This window comes from Mixophyes fleayi, unplaced genomic scaffold (assembly GCF_038048845.1).
Source record: "Mixophyes fleayi isolate aMixFle1 unplaced genomic scaffold, aMixFle1.hap1 Scaffold_1599, whole genome shotgun sequence".
NCBI classification, from domain to species: domain Eukaryota; kingdom Metazoa; phylum Chordata; class Amphibia; order Anura; family Limnodynastidae; genus Mixophyes; species Mixophyes fleayi.
The window spans coordinates 38,646-63,429 of record NW_027445990.1 but is presented as its reverse complement, the minus strand read 5'-3'; the positions used below and the strand labels follow the sequence as shown (position 1 = coordinate 63,429).

Here is a 24,784-nt window from a genome sequence, read left to right as displayed (position 1 = left end):
CTACTCACACTGGTACACCCTCACACCTACCCTACTCCTACCTATACTACTCACACTGTTACACCCTCACACCTACCCTACTCCCACCTATACTACTCACACTGGTACACCCTCACACCTACCCTACTCCTACCTATACTACTCACACTGGTACACCCTCACACCTACCCTACTCCTACCTATACTACTCACACTGTTACACCCTCACACCTACCCTACTCCCACCTATACTACTCACACTGGTACACCCTCACACCTACCCTACTCCCACCTATACTACTCACACTGGTACACCCTCACACCTACCCTACTCCTACCTATACTACTCACACTGGTACACCCTCACACCTACCCTACTCCTACCTATACTACTCACACTGTTACACCCTCACACCTACCCTACTCCCACCTATACTACTCACACTGGTACACCCTCACACCTACCCTACTCCCACTTATACTACTCACACTGGTACACCCTCACACCTACCCTACTCCCACCTATACTACTTACACTGGTACACCCTCACACCTACCCTACTCCTACCTATACCACTCACACTGGTACACCCTCACACCTACCCTACTCCCACCTATACTACTCACACTGGTACACACTCACACCTACCCTACTCCCACTTATACTACTCACACTGCTACACCCTCACACCTACCCTACTCCCACCTATACTACTCACACTGGTACACCCTCACACCTACCCTACTCCCACTTATACTACTCACACTGGTACACCCTCACACCTACCCTACTCCCACCTATACTACTTACACTGGTACACCCTCACACCTACCCTACTCCTACCTATACCACTCACACTGGTACACCCTCACACCTACCCTACTCCTACCTATACTACTCACACTGGTACACACTCACACCTACCCTACTCCCACTTATACTACTCACACTGCTACACCCTCACACCTACCCTACTCCCACCTATACTACTCACACTGGTACAACCCTCACACCTACCCTACTCCCACTTATACTACTCACACTGGTACACCCTCACACCTACCCTACTCCCACCTATACTACTTACACTGGTACACCCTCACACCTACCCTACTCCTACCTATACCACTCACACTGGTACACCCTCACACCTACCCTACTCCCACCTATACTACTCACACTGGTACACACTCACACCTACCCTACTCCCACTTATACTACTCACACTGGTACACCCTCACACCTACCCTACTCCCACCTATACTACTCACACTGGTACACCCTCACACCTACCCTACTCCCACTTATACTACTCACACTGGTACACCCTCACACCTACCCTACTCCCACCTATACTACTCACACTGCTACACACTCACACCTTCCCTACTCCCTCCTATACTACTCACACTGGTACACCCTCACACCTACCCTACTCCCCTCCTATACTACTCACACTGCTACACCCTCACACCTACCCTACTCCCACTTATACTACTCACACTGGTACACCCTCATACCTACTCTACTTCCACTTGTACTACATCCCCTGGTACCTCCTCACACCTACCCTACTCTCACCTTTACTACTCACACTGCTACACCCTCACACCTACCCTACTCCCACCTATACTACTCACACTGGTACACACTCACACCTACCCTACTCCCACTTATACTACTCACACTGGTACACCCTCACACCTACCCTACTCCCACCTATACTACTCACACTGGTACACCCTCACACCTACCCTACTCCCACTTATACTACTCACACTGGTACACCCTCACACCTACCCTACTCCCACCTATACTACTCACACTGCTACACCTCACACTTACCCTACTCTTACCTATACTACTCACACTGGCACACCCTCACACCTACCCTACTCCCACCTGTACTACTCCCATTGCTATACTATCACACATACCCTACTCACACCTACCCTACTCAAACTGGTATGCTTTCATTCCCACCCTACTTCCACCTATATTACTCACATTGAGATACCCTCACACCTATCCTACTCCCACCGGTACACCCTAATACTTACTCTACTTCCACCTATACTACTCACACTGGTACACCCTCACACATACCCTACTCTCACTGGTACAGCTAGCACTATCACATATAGCACATTACAGTGTATTAGAGGGAGCAGAGCTGTATGGAAACATGGGTCTATATGTGACAGGACAGTATAGAGCTATGGAATATTCTGGCGCTATATAAATAAATGTTTATAATGTTAATAATAGAGAAACACAGCAGAGTCACATATAGCACATTGCTAGGTATCTGAGTTGGGATGGAACCCAGTCTATATGTGACATGGGGTCTATATGGAAGTGTGATGAATGACTTGGTATCTATATTACCTTCTTCTTATGAAAAAATTTATTGTAATACAGATTATTCCCAGTTCTGACTATGGGAGACAGTCACAGTGTACAGACCGTGTAAACCCACCAGGTCCTCTTATAGGTGTAACGTAGGCACAGTCTTGTGTACACGATTAGACGGCAGCTATTGCCAGGACATCACGGTGGTGCTTCCAGTGAGACTGGGGTGATGGTCTCAAGATTTTCATCTCTTTCCTTCTCCTTGTGTCCTCTTAGATCATAGATGTGGAAGGGTGGAACCCATCTTTAACTTGCGTTGGACATTTCCCACATCCGTCCTACATTGCTGCTCACTCAGCAACTGCTTGTTTTGCTCCTTGAGCCTCTTCTGCTGAGCCTGCAGGACACGGAATCTGTGAATGAGATGGGACAGCTCCTGTCTAAGGCTTAGGTTCTCCTCATTAACCTTTCTACTCACTTCGTTCAATGCCTTTCTGGCTTCCTCTTGAGCCTTCTGGGACAGCTGGTTTAGCTGTTGCTCAGAGTCCTGCTGACATTGCACTTTTTCTCTCAGGAAGGAGCTCTTCACCCTTAGCAAGGACTCTGTGTGCTTCCCTCGGGTGGCCATAACCTGATCCTCCAGTCGCTTTATGAGTGAGACCTGCTCCTTCTGTAGCTCTTTCATTGGTTCCAACTCTTTCAGCTCTTTTCCCAAATTGGCCAGCTCAGTTTCCCTCTTGAGTAGTTGTTCCCTGAGCTTCATTTCTTCATTGTGGAACTGGGACTCAAGATCTGATTTTTGCAGTCGAATGTCCTCCAAATCCCGGCTATTCTGGTCGCTCAGACTGATTATGGCGTCCTGACGTCGTTGGCTTCTCTTGCTCATGTATAGCAAATATTCCTGGCTCTCCACCCGCACTCTCTCTGCCTCCTCCTGTAGCAGCTCATTCTCCCTGCGTAGCTGCTCTAGTCTTCTTCTCAGTCCCTTCTTCTTCAGCTACCAGATGGTTGTGTTCCTCTTGTAGATGAGCTTTCCTCTCACTCACAACTTCATTCCCATCTGCTCCCTCTTCTACTGGTTCAGGGGCATCGGTCACAGAAACCTTTGCAGCTTTGCCTGGTGACTTCTTCTTTGGTGGCATCTGTGAGATACATGAACAAAATTAGTCCTGGTCATTTTATAACATGATACCTGCAGCCCGTCAATGCTCTGTAAATAGGAGCTTACTATTCCTGTTCCTCACAGAACTCTATTGTAGCTGAGACAACATTGATGTGATCCCACTTTAAATCCATTCTAATTGTCTTCTACAATCTGGGTGACATATCTACAGTAGTGGGTGTGTGGTTTGTGCCTGTACCCCAGAGGTGTGATTATCACGGCTGACCTCAGGTTACAGACTATGAACGTGGGTTCCACTAATGGGGCTTGTTACCATTTCCTCGTACTAACCCTCCTTATCTTATCCTGACCTCTGTGCAGATCCCAACAAGATCCCGACGTTCCCAGATACTGTACCCATCAGTGGAACTACCTGCGCTTCTATGGGGCCTGGTAGCAATGGGGGCCACAAGCGGGGGAGGACTGATGGTCCATCTGCTCCTGAGACCCAGCGTTCTGCTATTAACCCCTCATATTCCAGTATGTCACAACCTACAAACTGTCACTATTAACCCCTCATATTCCAGTATGTCACAGCCTACAAACTGTCACTATTAACCCCTCATATTCCAGTATGTCACAGCCTACAAACTGTCACTATTAACCCCTCATATTCCAGTATGTCACAACCTACAAACTGTTAATATTAACCCCTCATATTCCAGTATGTTACAACCTACAAACTGTTAATATTAACCCCTCATATTCCAGTATGTCACAACCTACAAACTGTCAATATTAACCCCTCACATGCAGGGGTAAATTTTAGCCAGGTGTGAGACACTCGGCTCAGTAACCTATTAAAGGAAAATAAATGCAGGTAGGCCAGCGACCCAGCCCTAGGTAGCGCTCTATGGGATAGGCCTGGGGGGCAGATATTTGGAATTTGGACAATTTTTAAGCACAATATGTTGATTGATAAGGGTGTGACCAGAATGTGATGACGTATATGGCACAACGAGCAGCTGATGTATGTAAGTGTGACACTCTCATTACTGGACCTCGGAGAACTACAATCATGTGATCTTTACAGAACTGGAATAAAACATACTGGGCTACTTCTTGGGACTTTACAAGAGACGCAGGATCTGGATGGGGGGTCTCCTCTCCTACATCCAGAGCTCTCCCAGACATATTATATATATATATATATGTAATCTGGGTGACTGACTGCCCATGCAGGGCCGATGCATGCCCCCATAGACCTTGCGTAATGCGGGGACAGAGCTGTGACATCATAGCCGCACTACCCAACCATCACCAGGAGCAGCAGCCAGTGACTAGTGAGGGAGACTACAGACACCCCCTAGACCGTGGTGCCCCCGGTGACTGCCCAGTGGTAGTGCAGCCCTTCATGATACCAACGTCTACTTCTATAACATTACTATGAACATAGATCAGTAACAGGCTACATGGATAGATGCTGGAGGTCACAGCAGACACACGTGACTACAAGAGAACATATCTCATCCGTGTATGTCATGTATGTGTAGTGTTACCCACAGGCCATGTTTCACGGATCCCCCTGGCTGTACATAGATCAGGTCTCCTATGGGGACATAGCCATTATTTTAATACGTTTGTGTATCAGAATAAAATAAAAATGTGATATGTAAAATTATGTTTCACAAGGAAGCTGTAGAGATTAGTATGTAGTTATATCAATAACATTTATTACATATGTGTTACACGTACTGTAGACATGATTCCAGTCTGACCATTGTTATGTGTACGGCTCACTCTATGTGTGTGATACAGAGGAGCTGTAATAATATTACTGTCTGCTGACCTTACATCCCGCTTCTCTGATCATTACACTGTAACTTGTACAGAGTATATAATATGGGTATAACCGATATATTGTAACTCACCGTCTATCAGTCACACTTGTGTCCTGTGCTGCTCTCTATTCATCACACAGAGGTATCCTAGTGACTGTAAACATTCCTCAATACTCCACCCAGCTCCACCTCCTCCTTCACCCGACTCATAGAAGGCTGAACGGCCGATATCCTGACTCCCTTTACCCTCTGACTCTTACTTAACTATTAGAGATTGACAAAAGCAAAAGAAAGAAAACATGGAATATAAATCCCAGATAACAGTATCCGGCGGCACTACCCCTGGTATATCCAGAGAGTAGCGGTCCTTTCTCTAGGCTACTCCCAAGATCGCATCCATTCAGGAGTGACCGGATAACAGCACCCACCAGGAGGGGAGAAGCCTTTTATTCAGTTTAATCTCCGTACAGAGGCTGTAACCTCTATGGAGCCGTCTGCACTGGTGCAGTATATTTCTCATCGGCTTTTTCTCTTGCACCTAACTAATTCTCAGATATAATATTTAGTTATCTGTCAAGTTATAAGTAGCTAATGTTATATCATATCAAATATGTCATTAAAAGATATTATATAATCTTTATTGAGAGATTAACAATTTAGGATCTTATAATGATTTACTATTGTGACTATTGATTCCCCACTAATATATACCTAACATAGTGAGACGGGAGCAGCCGCTGACAGTTTTAATCACACATTTTGCACTTTTGACACAGTTCATTTTTGTTTTTAAATATTTCATTACTGGTGGCTCATTGGCCATTTAGTGATCATTTTAATATATATCCAATAAAGTATTTATTTTTAAATATTACTCTATCCCTCTAAGAGTCCCCTATTTATATGCCATGTTTTCTATGAGCTGTACACAGTAGGGGGCAGCACCCAAGCAATTGTTGGAAATTTTCAATTGAATTATATATTATATATAACATACAGGGCGAGTGACTGCCTGGTGCGTGGATACTTTCTTTACAACTCTTACTTAACTAAAACCTTAAATAATTGACACAAGACCTGAGTGTGGAAAAATTAAAATAGTTTATTTAAATATGGTGGTGTAGAAAAGAGCAGTCAGTACGTGTACCAGGCAGAACCAGAATGTCCCAGCTCAACCATCGGACCTCATCAACTGGGGACAATCAATCAAACCCCAGGTTCAAGTGGGGAATAACCAGTCAAACCCGATGTCACAACCTGCATTCTGCAGCTCCTGTCTGCAGGTATCTTGTTGGATCTTCTTGCATATATTTGTCCTGCCTGTAGTACCACTGTCCACCAAAGGGGCCACTGTGCTACTTGGACTGCTCTTACCTGCCTCATTATTGCTGGGAGCCTTACACCTGCTTCTGGCCTATATAAGCCTGTCTGTCCCAAGCAGCCTTTGCCAGATCATCAGGTCACTCTGGTTGATGAGTAGCTATCGTTGTATATTGTATTCATCTCATCTCTGCGTACCAGCTATTCTTCTACCGTAGTTCTGAGTTACCATTCAAAGGGATCAACTAGTTCTTCAACATATTTGTGTCTATTGAACTGCTGCTGTACCAGTAACTCACCTGTGGTTGCTCTGGGTTACCCATACTTGCCAACTGACTCCCGCATTTTGCGAGAGTCTCCCGGACTCCCGGGTGTATGTGGTAATCTCCCGAATTCTGTGCCCCACTTCCTAGTGAAGTGGGCAGAATTAGCTCCCAAACGGGGAGTCGGAGATTCCCTGGGAATGATGCGCATTTTGGAGCCCCGCCCCTGTCACGTCCACCTCCCATGACAGGCTCCCGGAAACAAAGTATTCAAAGTTGGTAAGTATAGCGTTACCATCTAAACGGATCAGCTTGTTCTTCATCACATTCGTTTCTATTGAACTGTCGCTGTATAAATGGTTCTGCTGTTGTTGCTCTGAGTTACCATCTGAACGAACCTAAGTCTTCATTATTGCTGTTTGATTGAACTATTATCTGTTACACTAACTGTGCCTGCATCATTGACTATTGTTGCTTACTCCATTGTTGCGAACAGTAGTCTGCCATTGTCTTACCACCTTTGCATCTTGAACCAGTGTTTTCAGTGTTTCCTAATAAATCACTTCAATCACTTACCCTCTCTTACCTTTGGGGATCCTGACACCCGCGCACACATATCTACCTTAGGGGAACCTCGCATCCCAGGCTTACAGAACCCACCAATCCTCTGGGCTAAACGTAACGCCACCACACCCACAGAAGTGGTACCTGTACTAAGACTATAGCCGATTCAGTCAGAGAGGCGGGTTCAGCGTGACCACTACCATAATGTGTGCCCCAACCACTGGCCGTTGACTGCACTGCATTTTCTGGCCACTCCCGGATCTCTAGGACCCAGGGCCCACCATCACACCTACACCGCAGCCAAACTCTCATAAACATCCTTCACAAACCAAACTATGCCCCCATCGCTTAAATGCACACAGTCACTTTTATAGATCAAGGGGCTCTGAAATCTGATCTGCGGGTGCTCAATCCTCAAACCCCCAATAGAGTGAGTGAAACACCAAATCCTCCTCGGCACTATATCAGTTCAACATGTCAACAAGGTAGGCCAGGAAGCACCAACCCACGCCACATCCGCCTGAATCAGTAAAATCCAGTCAACAGACTTACAGTGACCCAAATCGCTCTCCCTGAGATTTATCACCAAAACATGAGGAATCCATAGACTAGCCACATGAAAGCCCAAGAGCTCCATGAACCCTGGCCATCTTAAACCTATCCACTGGACTACCACCAACCCCCCCCCCCCCAAAAAAAAGGGTATCCCGAGCTGCCCTATTTAAACCAGTCTAATGAACATATGAGTGTCCCAGCAACCAAATCTGCAGAGGGGTCCGATGGTCTGTAAGGCAGGGAAGAAAAACAATTTGTTAGCACACCAAAAATAACTGCAATATTCCACCAGCAAGAGAAGTGGGAACTCCAAGTGGAGCACCCTGAAAAGGAAAATGAAAAAGAAAGGACAAAAGAAAGAGCCCCCCCTCCATGTCTTCCTTCACACAGCTCATACCTCCTCCTCCTGCTTCCAAATAGCCCACTCCTCCAACTCATTCTTCACCCCTCCACCTCCTGCCTCCACACAGCTCACCATTCCAACTCCTCCTTCAGCCCTCCACCTCCTGCCTCCACACAGCCCACCCCTCCACCTCCTCCTTCAGCCCTCCACCTCCTGCCTCCACACAGCCCACCCCTCCACCTCCTCCTTCAGCCCTCCACCTCCTGCCTCCACACAGCTCACCCCTCCACCTTCACTCCTTTAACTCCAGCCTCCACACAGGCCACCTTTCCATCACCTCCTTCACCCAACCCACCCATTCCCCTACTTCTTCCACACAACCCACTCCTCCACCCCCTTCTTCACCCTCTTGCCTCCATACAGCCCACCCCTCCACCTTCTCCTTCACCCCTCCACCTCCACACAGCCCATTCCTCAATCCCCTACTTCACTCATCTCATACCTCCTTCTCCTGCCTCCACACAGCCCATCCCTCCAGATCCTCTTTCACCCAACTCATACCTCCTCCTGCCTCCAAACAGCCCACCCTATCACCCCCTGCTTCCAAAGAGCCCACCCCTCCTCCTGCCTCCACACAGTCCCCCTCCACCTCCTTCTTTACCCAACCCACCCCTCGATCTAATACCTCCACACAGCCCATCCCTCCATCCCCTTCTTCAACCAACTCATACCTCCTCCTCCTTCTACCAACTCACAGCTCTACCTCCTCTCCTCCCAACTCACACCTCCTCATCCTGCCTCCATACAGCCCACGCCATCACTTCCTGCCTCCAAAGAGCCCACCCCTCCTCCTGCCTCCACACAGCCCACCCCTCTATCTCTTCATTTTCCCAACCATCCCCTCCACCTCTGCATCCACACAATTCCTCCTCCTGCCTCCAACCACCTCATATGTCTTCCTGTCACCATAGCTACTTCTGCCTAAACTCACCAAGTATTCCCCAACTCACTTAATGCCTCTACCACCCATTACTTCCTCCTGCTTTCCCACACATAATTCCTCCTATTTCCACAGTCCCCTGTTGCCTCCACCCACATCATACCTCCTCTTGCATTCACACACCTCACACCTCCTTCTGCCTACACACAGTTTTTACCCCCTCCAGCCTCCACACCCCTCCATCTACATCCACACACCCCATAACTCCAGTTACCTCCACTCACCTCATCCTCCCACTCCACAGCTCCTCTATGTAAGGTTCTGATGGCCGTCATACCTGGAGACAGGGCATTAACTAGGGCGGTGCGAGAGGTGCCCTGTAAAGGGGGAGGGGGGCGATGGGAGAATAAGGATTTTATTTATAAATAGAGGATCTGTCCCTGGTTTATGGGATCAGCCTATGGAGCTTTCTTAGTTCTGGTCTGGACAAGCCACAATATAATATTCTACTCCCTCAGTGTGTTCTTCAGAAGGACCTTTATTCAGGAAGAAGGTGATGTCCTTTCAAATAGCAGAATCCCTTCCTGGGCAACTGGAAGCAGCTCTATTAGTACAATCCTAAGGAAGACAGGACGCAGGAGAGAAGACTGTACCCTGTACATGGAACCACATAGGTCATACCTGTAACTGAGCACTGACCCGGCCACTTCATGGTTAAATACGCCAATATTCTCCATTCAGATTCCAGACTGTGCTGGAGAGCGCTTGCTCAAGGTACATGTTCCCTACACATTACATAGATGTACCAGTCTAAGAACAGTCCAGATACGGAAAATAATCCAGATTTAAAATATAATTTATATATAAAGCATTTTAAAGGTACGAGCTATAAAATGAAACTTATTTTAATACTTTACAACCGCTGCTTTAAAGAAATCCTACATATGTGTCTCTAATGTACACACATGAACTGTCAGGGGGCAGACCAAGGAGTCCTACACATGTGTCTCTAATGCACACACAATAAGACCTTCCGCCTAAGAGTACTTCCACAGACCCTGTCTTGGGGTCTGGCTCTCCCCAAATCCCGGTGCTCTATGAGCTCCAGTATGTGAGTCCACCAGCTGGGTCCCACAGGATGCTCTGTCAGGAACTGAAGCCAGCTGCCTGGGGGATCCACTCTGTGGGACCCCCTAGGTCATCGCTGGGCCTCCAGGGCACAGGTAAGAACATTTTCTTTTATTAGATACATGTTTAACATTTATTTTATACATGTGGTGCCTAGCGCCAGTGATTTCACATACCCTGTGTCGGGTTTTAACCCTCCTGGTGCCCAAATTAGGCAGCGTTGATTTATTGTTGGGTCTGTAGGCATTCTCTTGCAGAATGCTGGTGTTTTAGGGGGTATTAACCCTATGATTACAGTCTGCTCACAGCTGAGTGCACATTAGTCCAGCAGTTCTGATTGACTTCATGAAAGGTTCCCAGCACATCAGGTTAGTTGTGAACAGGTCAGTGTGTTGTTACAGGGATCAGTCATCTCTTAGACACATGCATGTTACAGGCGGTTTGAAGAGGCTTTGGCTGTTGGTAACGCACCTGTGGGCAGCTGTTTAATATAAACAGAGGTGGGGGCTAAGAGGGCACCGTGTGAGCCCTATCAAGGTGCCTAATATTTCTATATATTTGCAAATGAACACAGGTTGTGGATCTGATTGCAGAGCTGTAACATGTGCCTAACATCATCCCCACCTACAGTGGGGGCTGGTGAGGGGGGCACCAGCGTTCTACCTTGTTCTGGGCATTAAAATGTCTTGTTACATCTGATGAGATCTGGCTTCCTGAGATCATCACATGCTACAGGATTAGATGGGAGCTCATCCACCTTGTAGACACCTTCATACCTTGTTCAGAAATAAATGTATCCCCTGGCGTCATGTGGATTTAGTAATAGGTGACGTCAGCAGGAAAGGTAGCTAAAATAAAAGCAATTGTATTTATTAAAGCAAAAGCATAAGCTACATATAAACATATATATTATATATAAATAAACTTAATCAGTCCAAGTCTGGACCAGAAAAACAATTCCAAGTTAAACAATGAATAGAGAATACAGTGTGACAATGTCCTGAGTCAGGGGAGGGCTGGCAACTTTTAGTCCGAGGAGCAAGACTCGATTTTGCAGCCTATTTTAAAGGAAACAGTGCAGGTGGCTCAAGGTAGCCCAATATGGGACCGGCCCGGGCGGCGAATGCCCCCCAGCCTGGCCCCTGTTCTGGGTAATACAACCATAAAAACACCACATTTGTCTGTTTTCTGAATCACACTTGGATAGAACCAGTCGTAGCACATACACAATAAGACAAAGTTCCAAAGTTATTGCTGCTCTGGAATAGAACAGGTTAATGTCCAGAAATATATTTCTAACTCCAGAGTCCGAGATAAAGTCGCAATTCAGACCCCTAGAAGGGAGCCCAATACGACTAATGCTTACGTGTGAGAACAAGGGGCTGATTCATTAAGGATCTTAACTTTAGAAACTTCTTATTTCAGTCTCCTGGACAAAACCATGTTACAATGCAAGGGGTGCAAATTAGTTTTCTGTTTTACACAAAAGTTAAATACTGACTGTTTTTTCATGTTGCACACAAATATCAACTTTAAATGTCAGTGTACAAATAAGCTATCAGGTATTTGTGTGTTACATGACAAAACAGTCAGTATTTAACTTATGTGCAAAACAAAATCCTAATTTGCACCCCTTGTATTGTAACATGGTTTTGTCCAGGAGACTGAAATAAGAAGTTTCTAAAGTTAAGATCCTTAATGAATCAGGCCCAAGTAGATTAATCACAGTTCTGCTTACAGAATAACCTGCTGGGAGAAAGGAGTCACCGCCTGAAGCTCCCACCACTGGTGTAGTGAGAGGCCGATAGAGAGAAGGGTCTGCAACAGGAGAGGTCCAGGAGGATGAGGAGATCCATTCCTGGATACCAACTCACAGAGTTACCATTCTCTGCAGTACTGCAGCTCAGCTGTACCTGTGTGTCCAGTCTACAGTACTCAGCTCACAGAGCTCCCCTACCTGTTCCTGTATGTCTGACTCAGCCCTGCTTATTCCTGGATATCAACTCACAGAGTTACCATCATTTCCAGCAGCTCAACGAGACGCCTGCTGCCTGTCTCCCGCCTGCCATCTCCTCGGGACGCCCGCTGCCTGTCTCCCGCCTGCCATCTCCTCGGGACGCCCGCTGCCTGTCTCCCACCTGCCATCTCCTCGGGATGCCCGCTGCCTGTCTCCCACCTGCCATCTCCTCGGGACGCCCGCTGCCTGTCTCCCGCCTGCCATCTCCTCGGGACGCCCGCTGCCTGTCTCCCGCCTGCCATCTCCTCGGGACGCCCGCTGCCTGTCTCCCGCCTGCCATCTCCTCGGGACGCCCGCTGCCTGTCTCCCGCCTGCCATCTCCTCGGGACGCCCGCTGCCTGTCTCCCGCCTGCCATCTCCTCGGGACGGTCTCCTGGTGTCCCCTGCTGCCTGTCTCCCGTCTGCCTTCTCCTCGGGACATCTGCTGCCTGGTCTCCCGCTGCCTGATCTCCCGCTTCTGGTCTCCCGCAGCCTGGACTCCTGCCACCTGGTCTGCTTTCCTGGACATCTGCTGCCGACTCCCACCTGGACACTGGGCCTGCCCTGCCCTGCGACCCTCAGGAACTCCTGTCTTACTTGTTCCTGATCTGAACCTGTTCCTGGGACTGTCTCCGTGACCCACCGTAACTCCACACCTGTTCCTGAACTCTGGTCCCTCCGATCTGCTCCCACGACTACCTGTGGACTACCCTGATCTCTGGACTCCCTGGACTCTCCTGTTCCTCCAGGTATAGGCTCTCTGCGGCCTCCATTACATTTACTACCATGTGTTTTTCATTTTAAAATTTACCTTAAGTTCTTTTAACTTATTTTACTTCAATTTAATTTTATCTTATTGTAGTGTATTCTACCTTAATTGTATTTGCACTTTAATTAATTTATCTCCATTTCATTTTATCTTTACGGCACTTTAAATTGTGTTTGCCACTGCCCTTTGTTCCTGCTCCAGTTCATTGTTCTCTGCAGTCCTTCCTTTGTTCTTGTCTTACTCTGCTTTGTCAGCCCATATCTAACTTGACCGCTCTGGCCCACTTCTGGCGCCCGTTGCTGCCTTCACCTCGGCGCTAATTGCCCTTACCTTCTTCTTGCCCCTTCTCTCATTCCCAGTCCCCCCTGTCTCTCACCATGCTGCCCCGCTCCTTTCCTATACCCATCCTCTCCCCTAGCCCCTTTCTCTCGCCCAACTCTCACTGCCCCACCCCTCACCCTCCCCCTCCCCCTCGCTCCATCAACCCTGATAATCTCATCCGCATCTCCCCTCTTCCCTCCCTCCCTTTCTCTTGTGCCCTCTGGAACTCCAGGTCCATCTGCAACAAACTTTCCTCCATCCATGACCTCTTCATCTCCAACTCTCTTAATCTTCTTGCCATCACTGAAACCTGGCTTAATTCTTCTGATACCGTTTCACCCGCTGCTCTCTCCTACGGGGGCCTCCACCTATCCCCTAACTGCACTTTTCGTGTCATTCCTACTTTACCTTCCCTCTCCTTCTCCTCCTTTGAAGTACACTCCATCCGTCTCTTCTCCCCCATCCACCTCCGTGTCTCCGTCATCTACCGTCCCCCAGGCCCCTCCTCCCTTTTCCTTGACAACTTCGCTGCCTGGCTCCCTTACTACCTTTCCTCTGACCTTCCCTCCATCATACTTGGGGACTTTAATATCCCTATTGACAACTGTTCTGACCCCGTCACCATTAAACTTCTCGCCCTTTCCTCCTCCCTAGGCCTTACTCAGTGGACCTCTTCTCTCCCCTTACACTCACTCTCTCCCCTTACACTAGCTTTATCCTCTTACACTCGCTCTCTCCCCTTACACTCGCTCTCTCCCCTTACGCTCGCTCTCTCCTCTTACGCTCGCTCTCTCCCCTTACACTCGCTCTCTCCTCTTACGCTCGCTCTCTCCCCTTACACTCGCTCTCTCACCTACTCTAGCTCTATCCTCTTACACTCGCTCTCTTCCCTTACACTCGCTCTCTCACCTACTCTAGCTCTATCCTCTTACACTCGCTCTCTCCCCTTACACTCGCTCTCTCCCCTTACACTCGCTCTCTCCTCTTACGCTCGCTCTCTCCCCTTACACTCGCTCTATCCTCTTACACTCGCTCTCTCCCCTTACACTCACTCTCTCCCCTTACACTAGCTTTATCCTCTTACACTCGCTCTCTCCCCTTACACTCGCTCTCTCCCCTTACGCTCGCTCTCTCCTCTTACGCTCGCTCTCTCCCCTTACACTCGCTCTCTCCTCTTACGCTCGCTCTCTCCCCTTACACTCGCTCTCTCACCTACTCTAGCTCTATCCTCTTACACTCGCTCTCTTCCCTTACACTCGCTCTCTCACCTACTCTAGCTCTATCCTCTTACACTCGCTCTCTCCGCTTACACTCGCTCTCTCCCCTTACACTCGCTCTCTCCTCTTACGCTCGCTCTCTCCCCTTACACTCGCTCTCTCCTCTTACGCTCGCTCTCTCCCCTTACACTCGCTCTCTCACCTACTCTAGCTCTATCCTCTTACACTCGCTCTCTTCCCTTACACTCGCTCTCTCACCTACTCTAGCTCTGTCCTCTTACACTCGCTCTCTTCCATTACACTCGCTCTCTCCCCTTACACTCGCTCTCTCCCCTTACAATCGCTCTCTCCTCTTACGCTTGCTCTCTCCCCTCACACTCACTCTCTCCTCTTACGCTCGCTCTCTCCCCTTACACTCGCTCTCTCCTCTTACGCTCGCTCTCTCCCCTTACACTCGCTCTCTCACCTACTCTAGCTCTATCCTCTTACACTCGCTCTCTTCCCTTACACTCGCTCTCTCACCTACTCTAGCTCTATCCTCTTACACTCGCTCTCTTCCATTACACTTGCTCTATCCTCTTACACTCGCTCTCTTCCATTACACTCGCTCTCTCCCCTTACACTCACTCCCTACCCTTACACTCGCTCTCTCCCCTTACACTCGCTCTCTCCCCTTACACTCGCTCTCTCCCCTTACACTCGCTCTCTCCTCTTACACTCGCTCTCTCCCCTTACACTCGCTCTCTCCGCCTACACTCGCTCTCTCAACTTACACTCGCTCTCTTCCCTTACACTCGCTCTCTTCCCTTACACTCGCTCTCTTCCCTTACACTCGCTCTCTCCTCTTACACTCGCTCTCTCCTCTTACACTCGCTCTCTCCCCTTAAACTCACTCTCTTCCCTTACAGTAGCTCTCTTCCCTTACACTCGCTCTCTTCCCTTACACTCGCTCTCTTCCCTTAAAATCGCTCTCTCCTCTTACACTCGCTCTCTCCCCTTACAGTAGCTCTCTCCGCTTACACTCGCTCTCTTCCCTTACACTCGCTCTCTCCTCTTACACTCGCTCTCTCCCCTTACACTCGCTCTCTCCGCCTACACTCGCTCTCTCCCCTTACACTCACTCCCTACCCTTACACTCCCTCTCTCCCCTTACACTCGCTCTCTCCCCTTACACTCGCTCTCTTCCCTTACACTCTCTGTCTCCCCTTACACTCGCTCTCTCCTCTTACACTCGCTCTCTCCCCTTACACTCGCTCTCTCCCCTACACTAGCTTTATCCTATTACACTCGCTCTCTTCCCTTACACTCGCTCTCTCCCCTACACTAGCTCTATCCTCTTACACTCGCTCTCTCCCCTTACACTCGCTCTCTCAGCTTACACTCGCTCTCTCCCCTTACACTCGCTCTCTTTGCTTACACTCGCTCTCTCCCCTTACACTCGCTCTCTCCCCTTAAACTCGCTGTCTCCCCTTACACTCGCTCTCTCCCCTTACACTCGCTGTCTCCCCTTACACTCGCTCTCTCCGCTTATACTCGCTCTCTTCGCTTATACTCGCTCTCTCCTCTTACACTCGCTCTCTCACCTACTTTAGCTCTATCCTCTTACACTCGCTCTCTTCCCTTACACTCGCTCTCTCCTCTTACACTCGCTCTCTCCCCTTACACTCGCTCTCTCCCCTTACACTCGCTCTCTCCCCTTACACTCGCTCTCTCCCCCTACACTCGCTCTCTCCCCTTACACTCGCTCTCTTCCCTTACACTCGCTCTCTTCCCTTACACTCGCTCTCTTCCCTTACACTCGCTCTCTCCTCTTACACTCGCTCTCTCCTCTTACACTCGCTCTCTCCCCTTAAACTCACTCTCTTCCCTTACAGTAGCTCTCTTCCCTTACACTCGCTCTCTCCTCTTACACTCGCTCTCTCCCCTTACAGTAGCTCTCTCCGCTTACACTCGCTCTCTTCCCTTACACTCGCTCTCTCCTCTTACACTCGCTCTCTCCTCTTACACTCGCTCTCTCCGCCTACACTCGCTCTCTCCCCTTACGCTCACTCCCTACCCTTACACTCGCTCTCTCCCCTTACACTCGCTCTCTCCCCTTACACTCGCTCTCTCCCCTTACACTCGCTCTCTTCCCTTACACTCGCTGTCTCCCCTTACACTCGCTCTCTCCCCTACACTAGCTCTATCCTCTTACACTCGCTCTCTCAACTTACACTCGCTCTCTCCCCTTACACTCGCTCTCTTTGCTTAAACTCGCTCTCTCCCCTTACACTCGCTCTCTCCCCTTACACTCGCTCTCTCCGCTTACACTCGCTCTCTCCGCTTACACTCGCTCTCTCCCCTTACACTCGCTCTGTCCCCTTACACTCGCTCTCTCCGCTTACACTCGCTCTCTCCCCTTACACTCGCTCTCTCCCCTTACACTCCCTCTCTCCCCTTACACTCGCTCTCTCCCCTTACACTCCCTCTCTCCGCTTACACTCGCTCTCTCCCTTTACACTCACTCTCTCCCTTTACACTCACTCTCTCCCCTTACACTCGCTGTCACCCCTTACACTCGCTCTCTCCCCTTACACTCGCTCTCTCCCCTACACTAGCTCTATCCTCTTACACTCGCTCTCTTCCTTACACTCGCTCTCTCCCCTACACTCACTCTCTCCCTTTACACTCACTCTCTCCCCTTACACTCGCTCCCTACCCTTACACTCGCTCTCTCCCCTTACACTAGCTGTCTCCCCTTACACTCGCTCTCTCCCCTACACTCACTCTCTCCCCTTACACTCGCTCTATCCTCTTACACTCGCTCTCTCCCCTTACACTCGCTCTCTCAGCTTACACTCGCTCTCTTCCCTTACACTCGCTCTCTTTGCTTACACTCGCTCTCTCCCCTTACACTCGCTCTCTGCCCTTACACTCGCTCTCTCCCCTTACACTCGCTGTCTCCCCTTACACTCGCTGTCTCCCCATACACTCGCTCTCTCCCCATACACTCGCTCTCTCCCCTTACACTCGCTCTCTCCCCTACTCTCACTCTCTCCCTTTACACTCACTCTCTCCCCTTACACTCGCTCCCTACCCTTACACTCGCTCTCTCCCCTTACACTCGCTGTCTCCCCTTACACTCGCTCTCTCCCCTTACACTCGCTCTCTTCCCTTACACTCGCTCTCTCACCTTACACTCGCTCTCTCACCTTACACTCGCTCTATCCCCTTACACTCGCTCTCTATCCTTACACTCGCTCTATCCTCTTACACTCGCTCTCTCCCCTTACACTCACTCTCTATCCTTACACTCGGTCTATCCTCTTACTCTCCCTTTACTTCACCTCTGTCCTCTTTATCGCTTACTATCATCCCCTCTGTTGTCCCATTTATTGTTTTATTTACATTTACTTTTATTTGAATTTCAACAAGGTGGGGAGGGTACCGATAAGAGAATAGGAGGAGGAGTCTTCCTCCATCTGACCTGTATACTGCATGTACACACCTTGTTACCTGTCTGTCTCCTGCCATCCAATGCACACTGTGTACTAATGTACAGTTGTTATAGCCACGCCTATTGTGATGTCATCGTGGCCTTTATTATCTCACTGTGTACAAACTACAGCTCCAACACACACGACTTAAATATAGACTTTATTGCATATATATTCATATACTGGAAGCAGAGTGTAATCAAAGCACGGCTCTTAATATATGTCATTATCACATGGTAAATATATACTGTTTCTTAGCAGTGTGACCCAATAATCATTGTCTGCTGCCAAGTTCCCACATTCTCCAGCTGGTGGCGCTGTCTGACTCACTAATGTGTTCTGTAGCCTTAGCCTTTACTTCTTAATGCAGATTGTAAGACACAGAAGAGGGGTTCAGTGCAGCTATCAGGTCACCTTTATGTCTGGATTACTGTCAAGATATCCATTCCTGGCTTGCAGGGGTCTCCCACAAACTTCAGATGAGAAAACACATGTTCACCACCAATATTAGAAAGACTCAGATGTATGTAGGTTATCGGACAGCACGGTGGCTCAGTGGTTAACACTTCCGTCTCACACCACTGGCATCATGAGTTTGATCCCAACCATGGCCTTATCTGTGAGGAGTCTGTATGTTCTCCCCGTGTTTGCACGGGTTTCCTCCGGGTGCTCCGTTTTTCCTCCCACACTCCAAAAACATACTGGTAGGTTAATTGGCTGCTATTAAAATTGACCCCAGTCTGTGTCTGTGTGTTAGAGAATTTAGACTGTAAGCCCCAATGGGGCAGGGACTGATGTGAGTTCTCTGTACAGCGCTGCAGAGTTAGTGGCGCTATATAAATAAATAGATGATGATGATAGGACACTGTATAACCGTGCACACTGTCATACATGATATGTAAGTGTGATAAGTGGATTTGTGGTCACATATGGAAATTTTGTCCTCTTTAAAACATGATAGACGTGTCCTTCATATGTTGAAGCTGATGGTATTAGTTATGAACCCATTGTTGTGACACAACGGTCTGCAAGTCTGGGGTTACATGAACATAGGTACCTGCTGCAAAACCCCCCTCCGGACCCTCAGTCCTTACCTCCCAAACCCCCATCTCAACAGCCATTACTCTCTGTATGAATGTGTTCAGTGCCCCTTAATACAGATCCCACGCCCCCTACTGCTGGGCAAGAAGAACTACATGTACCACACTGGACATAGAACATCACATCCCCTCGACATGATCATATCACAATTCTATCAGATTTTAAATTACTCTCTGTCAATCATTTTTATATTGCATATACACTAAGTACAGCTACTGAGACTTAGCAGCCGGAGCTATAGTGTGGTAATATGAAGAATAAGAACATTCCTCTTACACAACCTACTCACAAGCTGTCCTTAGTCAAGGAATAGGGTGTAGATCCCGTCATCCTGAGGGAGAGATGCTCCTAATGATGTAAGATCAGACATCTCATTGTCACACTGCATGAACATTGTTAAGGTAGCAGAGAGACCTGCTTGAGAGAAAGCGATAGGACAGAGCTGAATGGACCATTAGAGTTTCTGCTGTGGATATTTCCTGTTTAGTCTTCACCAGTTCTTCACCTTTAACAAAACTAATCGGAAATTCCATCTCATCATTTCTTCCATAGCTGCAGAACATCTACTGAACATCATCTCCATGACCGATCACTCTACAGTATCATCGACAAGTATTGGGTCCAGGAGGTCCATGAGAAAGCGATTGATCTCGGAGAACGAGGGTCTTGTGTGTGACTGGTGCCTCCAGCACATTCTCATGATATCTGATACATCTTTGGGGATATCACTGGGAGGTTCTAGATGTTTCCTTTCTAGTATATCTTGTCGATACTGTCCATTTGTTTTATCTGTTAATAACAATTAAACTTTGGTTACAAAAGCCCCTCAGTCTATATAGTTGACTTTTTAATATTTAACTCTGTTAATAGCAAAATATGTTTACATTTCCTCCTTGAGCAAAGAACTGAACTAAGGAGACCGTCATACCTATCTCACTACCATGGAGACTACGACCTTTGTGTTTGTTTAGGTTTTCACCTGTTACTGGTATTCGACCTACTTGAATTGAGGGGGAATTCCACATTATAGAGACATTTTCCTTATTTGCTGATCACAAAGAGCAAATTCTATAACAACAAACTTATGGAGGTCACTCTGGGGATAACACTGCTGGGAGAGGTGGGGGGGTCACAATTGGAATATAACCAAATTACCTCACTAAGTGTTAAATAGGAAATGTACAAAGGAATTAGTTTTCATTAAGTTTACATAACTATGATTACTCTCTTGCCCCTCATTCATTATATTTTGTTGAGTATTACATACCTCGAATCCTGGTGGCTCGATCATTCTACGTGATAGAACTTGCAGAACTTGGATAGGGTTCCTTGATCTTTCACCAACAAGCTAAGTTAATGAGGTACATACGTGTGATCTATAATTTTAATGTTAAGTAAGATCGTCACCATACCTCATGTCGCTGCCTCCAACCACTTTTGAGAGTGGTGGATTTTTACCCCTGTCTTGCGTGGACTGAACGATGATGCCCTGAATGTGTCCCTCGCTGTTTGACAAACCCCCATCTCTCTGCGCTGGAAACTCTCATTAAATAAATCATTTCTTCTGCTTAGACCATAATCACTCACCTGGAAAAGGCATCTTCCCATAAGTCATAATCTCAACAAGCAGTACCCCAAATGACCACACATCTGACTTGCTGGAGTACTTCTGGGTCAGAAAAACCTCTGGTGCCGTCCACTTAATGGGAATATGAGTATCTGTTAATGAAAAAAAACTTATTAGATTAACAGATTTATAAGTATCGGTAATAAGAAGTTATCTTATTATCCTGCGTACAGCTGAAGACCTACAGAGAAGGAGATGTATCCTCAAGATAAGTGCCACGCCTGAGGATCTGTCTGTGGCTGGGCTGTGTCTCTGGAGCAGAACTGGTGACTATGTGCAAAATGGTGGATGTCTTGATTAGGTTCCTTTGCATGGAAGAGAAAGGACTGGCACAGATGGTGGTTGCTGTGAGTTCAGGAGACTAGAGAATATGAATGGCACTGGAGACTGGCAAGCGGTGAAGAATAGCGAGATGGTGGTCAGATTTAGCAAAGGAGACCAGACTGGAACCAGAATGCTGGACCAAATTGTGGACAGGACTTGAGCCAGATTGCTGTACTGGACTGTAACCGGACTGCTGGACCGGACTGGGACTGGGTTGCAGACTGCACTGTCTGAGCAGGAATAGCTGGGAAGACCGCAGACTGCTGGGAACCAGGTTGGCGTCTGAAGAATCAACGTTGCACTGGCAACAGGTTAAGGCTCCAGGAAGTCCTTTTATACTAACTGCCGTCTCCTGATTGGAAGCTGCGGTCAGCTGGGCTGAAGCAGCACTCTGACTAGCTGAGGGGGATCAGGTGACTGAACACAAGATGGCAGAGCCAGGAATTGATTTTGAATGGAACCCTGGAGTGGAGACTGATATCCCCTGATTGGAAGCTGCAGTCAGCTGAGCTAAAGCAGTACTCTGACTGGCTGAGGGAGAGCAAGTGACTGAATACAAGATGGCAGCACCCATGTACTGGTTTTGGAAGGATCTCTGGAGTGGAGACAGACTGGGCAGCATCCTGCAGAGAGATCTGAAACCAGCAGAGCATTCGGACCGAGTGGACAGCTTAGAAAGACAGGGAATTGGTAAGTAACAGGAACTGAGAGCCTGGTTGATGATGTTTCCAATATCTCTACATAATGAGCCTGATTCATTCATACCGCAAGGCCAGTCCTTCCTCCTCATGATGTCATCACGCTGGGCCTGCCAGTCCTTCCTCCTCATGATGTCATCACACTGGGCCTGCCAGTCCTTCCTCCTCATGATGTCATCATGCTGGGCCTGCCAGTCCTTCCTTTTTATAATGCCATCACGCTGGGCCTGCCAGTCCTTCCTCCTTATGATGCCATCACGCTGGGCCTGCCAGTCCTTCCTCCTCATGATGTCATCACACTTGGCCTGCCAGTCCTTCCTCCTTATGATGCCATCACACTCGGCCTGCCAGTCCTTCCTCCTCATGATGTCATCACGCTGGGCCTGCCAGTCCTTCCTCTTTATGATGCCATTACGCTGGGCCTGCCAGTCCTTCCTTCTCATGGTGTCATCACGCTGGGCCTGCCAGTCCTTCCTCCTCATGATGCCATCACGCTGGGCCTGCCAGTCCTTCCTCCTTATGATGCCATCACGCTGGGCCTGCCAGTCCTTCCTCCTTATGATGCCATCACGCTGGGCCTGCCAGTCCTTCCTTCTCATGATGTCATCACGCTGAGCCTGCCAGTCCTTCCTCCTCATGATGCCATCACGCTGGGCCTGCCAGTCCTTCCTCCTTATGATGCCATCACGCTGGGCCTGCCAGTCCTTCCTGCCCAAGTTGTTGTCACACTGCTTCCTCTTTTCCTCCTTCCTCTGCCCATTATACATTGCCACAATCATATCACAATGGTTCTACCATCCTTCCTCCCTATTATGTTATCACACTGGTCCTTCCCATCCTTTTTCTGAAAAATGAAGCTGGCAGTCACAGAAACTGGTTAGTAACAGGCAAGAGAACCGCTGACTATTGTGAGTCTTGTTCCCACATCTGAAATATTGAGTCATTTGTAGGTTCATCTAAGCAAGAAATGTCGCTAACCTGCTGATACAGCGATGGAAGTACTGTCCATGAAACGCGCCAGCCCAAAGTCTCCAATCTTACAGGACATCATGGCGGAAAGTAGTATGTTCTCAGAGCGCAGGTCCCGATGTACACAGCCCATCCGCTCCATGTAATCCATTCCCTGGCAAATCTGAGAAAGTAATCACAGATTACACCTCCTGACCAGACATTCACCCGTCTAAAATATACATATTGCTCAAAAGTACACAGTCGAGAGACAGAAATTAGTGTAAATACATTATATATATTTATATATACACACACTACCATTTACATATCAGTCATTACTGCATCTTAGTCATTATACACCGTCTGGAAACAGAACCCCACATGTAACACAGATATATGTAACACAGATATATGTAACACGGTATTGCCATCATGTTAAACAATAGAGGGTTCCATTTACTTACCTGTACAGCAAAGTCCACCAGCTGGTGATACGAGATGTCCCTTTTTTTCTCATGAGCTGAAGATAGAAGAGAGAGGGTAAATATAAATAAATATATATATATATATATATATATATAGTATGACCAATCCACCAACATGACGTGTACAGATGTAACATGACCAATAATCAGGGGCTGGCTGGCAATTTTTAGCCTGGGGGGGAAGAGACTTTGCTCAGCAACTTGTTAGGAACATTTAAAAGGAAAAAACATGCAGGTAGCCCAGTGACGCAGGTCAAGATAGTCCACTGTGGGGCTGACCTAGGGTGAGTATGGCCCCCTGCCAATAATCCAATATAGCACATATATAGATATACCATAATATGGGACTATAACAGCGTGGACCCAATCTCCTCAGTCATGCCCTATGAGGAACTATAGACATGGGGACCCACTCTCCTCAGTCATACCCTATGAGGAACTATAGACATGGGGACCCACTCTCCTCAGTCATACCCTATGAGGAACTATAGACATGGGGACCCACTCTCCTCAGTCATGCCGTATGAGGTACTATAGACATGGGGACCCACTCTCCTCAGTCATGCCCTATGAGGGACTATAGACATGGGGACCCACTCTCCTCAGTCATGCCGTATGAGGGACTATAGACATGGGGACCCACTTTCCTCAGTCATACTCTATGAGGGACTATAGACATGGGGACCCACTCTCCTCAGTCATACTCTATGAGGGACTATAGACATGGGGACCCACTCTCCTCAGTCATACTCTATGAGGAACTATAGACATGGGGACCCACTTTCCTCAGTCATACTCTATGAGGGACTATAGACATGGGGACCCACTCTCCTCAGTCATACTCTATGAGGGACTATAGACATGGGGACCCACTCTCCTCAGTCATGCCCTATGAGGGACTATAGACATGGGGACCCACTCTCCTCAGTCATGCCGTATGAGGTACTATAGACATGGGGACCCACTCTCCTCAATCATGCCGTATGAGGTACTATAGACATGGGGACCCACTTTCCTCAGTCATGCCCTATGAGGGACTATAGACATGGGGACCCACTCTCCTCAGTCATGCCGTATGAGGGACTATAGACATGGGGACCCACTTTCCTCAGTCATGCTCTATGAGGGACTATAGACATGGGGACCCACTCTCCTCAGTCATGCCGTATGAGGGACTATAGACTTGGGGACCCACTCTCCTCAGCCATGCCCTATGAGGGACTATAGACTTGGGGACCCACTCTCCTCAGTCATACTCTATGAGGGACTATAGACATGGGGACCCACTTTCCTCAGTCATGCCCTATAAGGGACTATAGACATGGGGACCCACTTTCCTCAGTCATGCCCTATAAGGGACTATAGACATGGGGACCCACTCTCCTCAGTCATGCCCTATAAGGGACTATAGACTTGGGGACCCACTCTCCT

The 24,784-nt window shown here is 48.1% G+C and overlaps 2 protein-coding genes across 2 annotated transcripts in view; both read right to left on the bottom strand.

The window, feature by feature from the left end:
* Positions 1-2,154: 2,154 nt before the first annotated feature.
* CCDC166 (coiled-coil domain containing 166) lies at positions 2,155-3,932 on the bottom strand. Its single transcript, XM_075194114.1, is given in 3 exon segments — positions 2,155-3,317; positions 3,319-3,474; positions 3,868-3,932. Coding segments are annotated over 2 exon segments (864 nt in total). The 5' UTR covers positions 3,868-3,932; the 3' UTR covers positions 2,155-2,609.
* Positions 3,933-18,314: 14,382 nt separating this feature from the next.
* The window catches only part of LOC142115248 (tyrosine-protein kinase FRK-like), a gene marked incomplete at its 5' end in the record, with an annotated part of 30,722 nt that continues 24,252 nt past the window's right edge, over positions 18,315-24,784 (bottom strand). Inside the window, 4 exons of the mRNA XM_075194115.1 lie at positions 18,315-20,057; positions 20,856-20,987; positions 22,896-23,049; positions 23,333-23,388. Of these exons, the coding sequence (XP_075050216.1) occupies positions 19,858-20,057; positions 20,856-20,987; positions 22,896-23,049; positions 23,333-23,388 (542 nt within the window). The remainder of the gene's footprint in view (positions 20,058-20,855; positions 20,988-22,895; positions 23,050-23,332; positions 23,389-24,784) is intronic.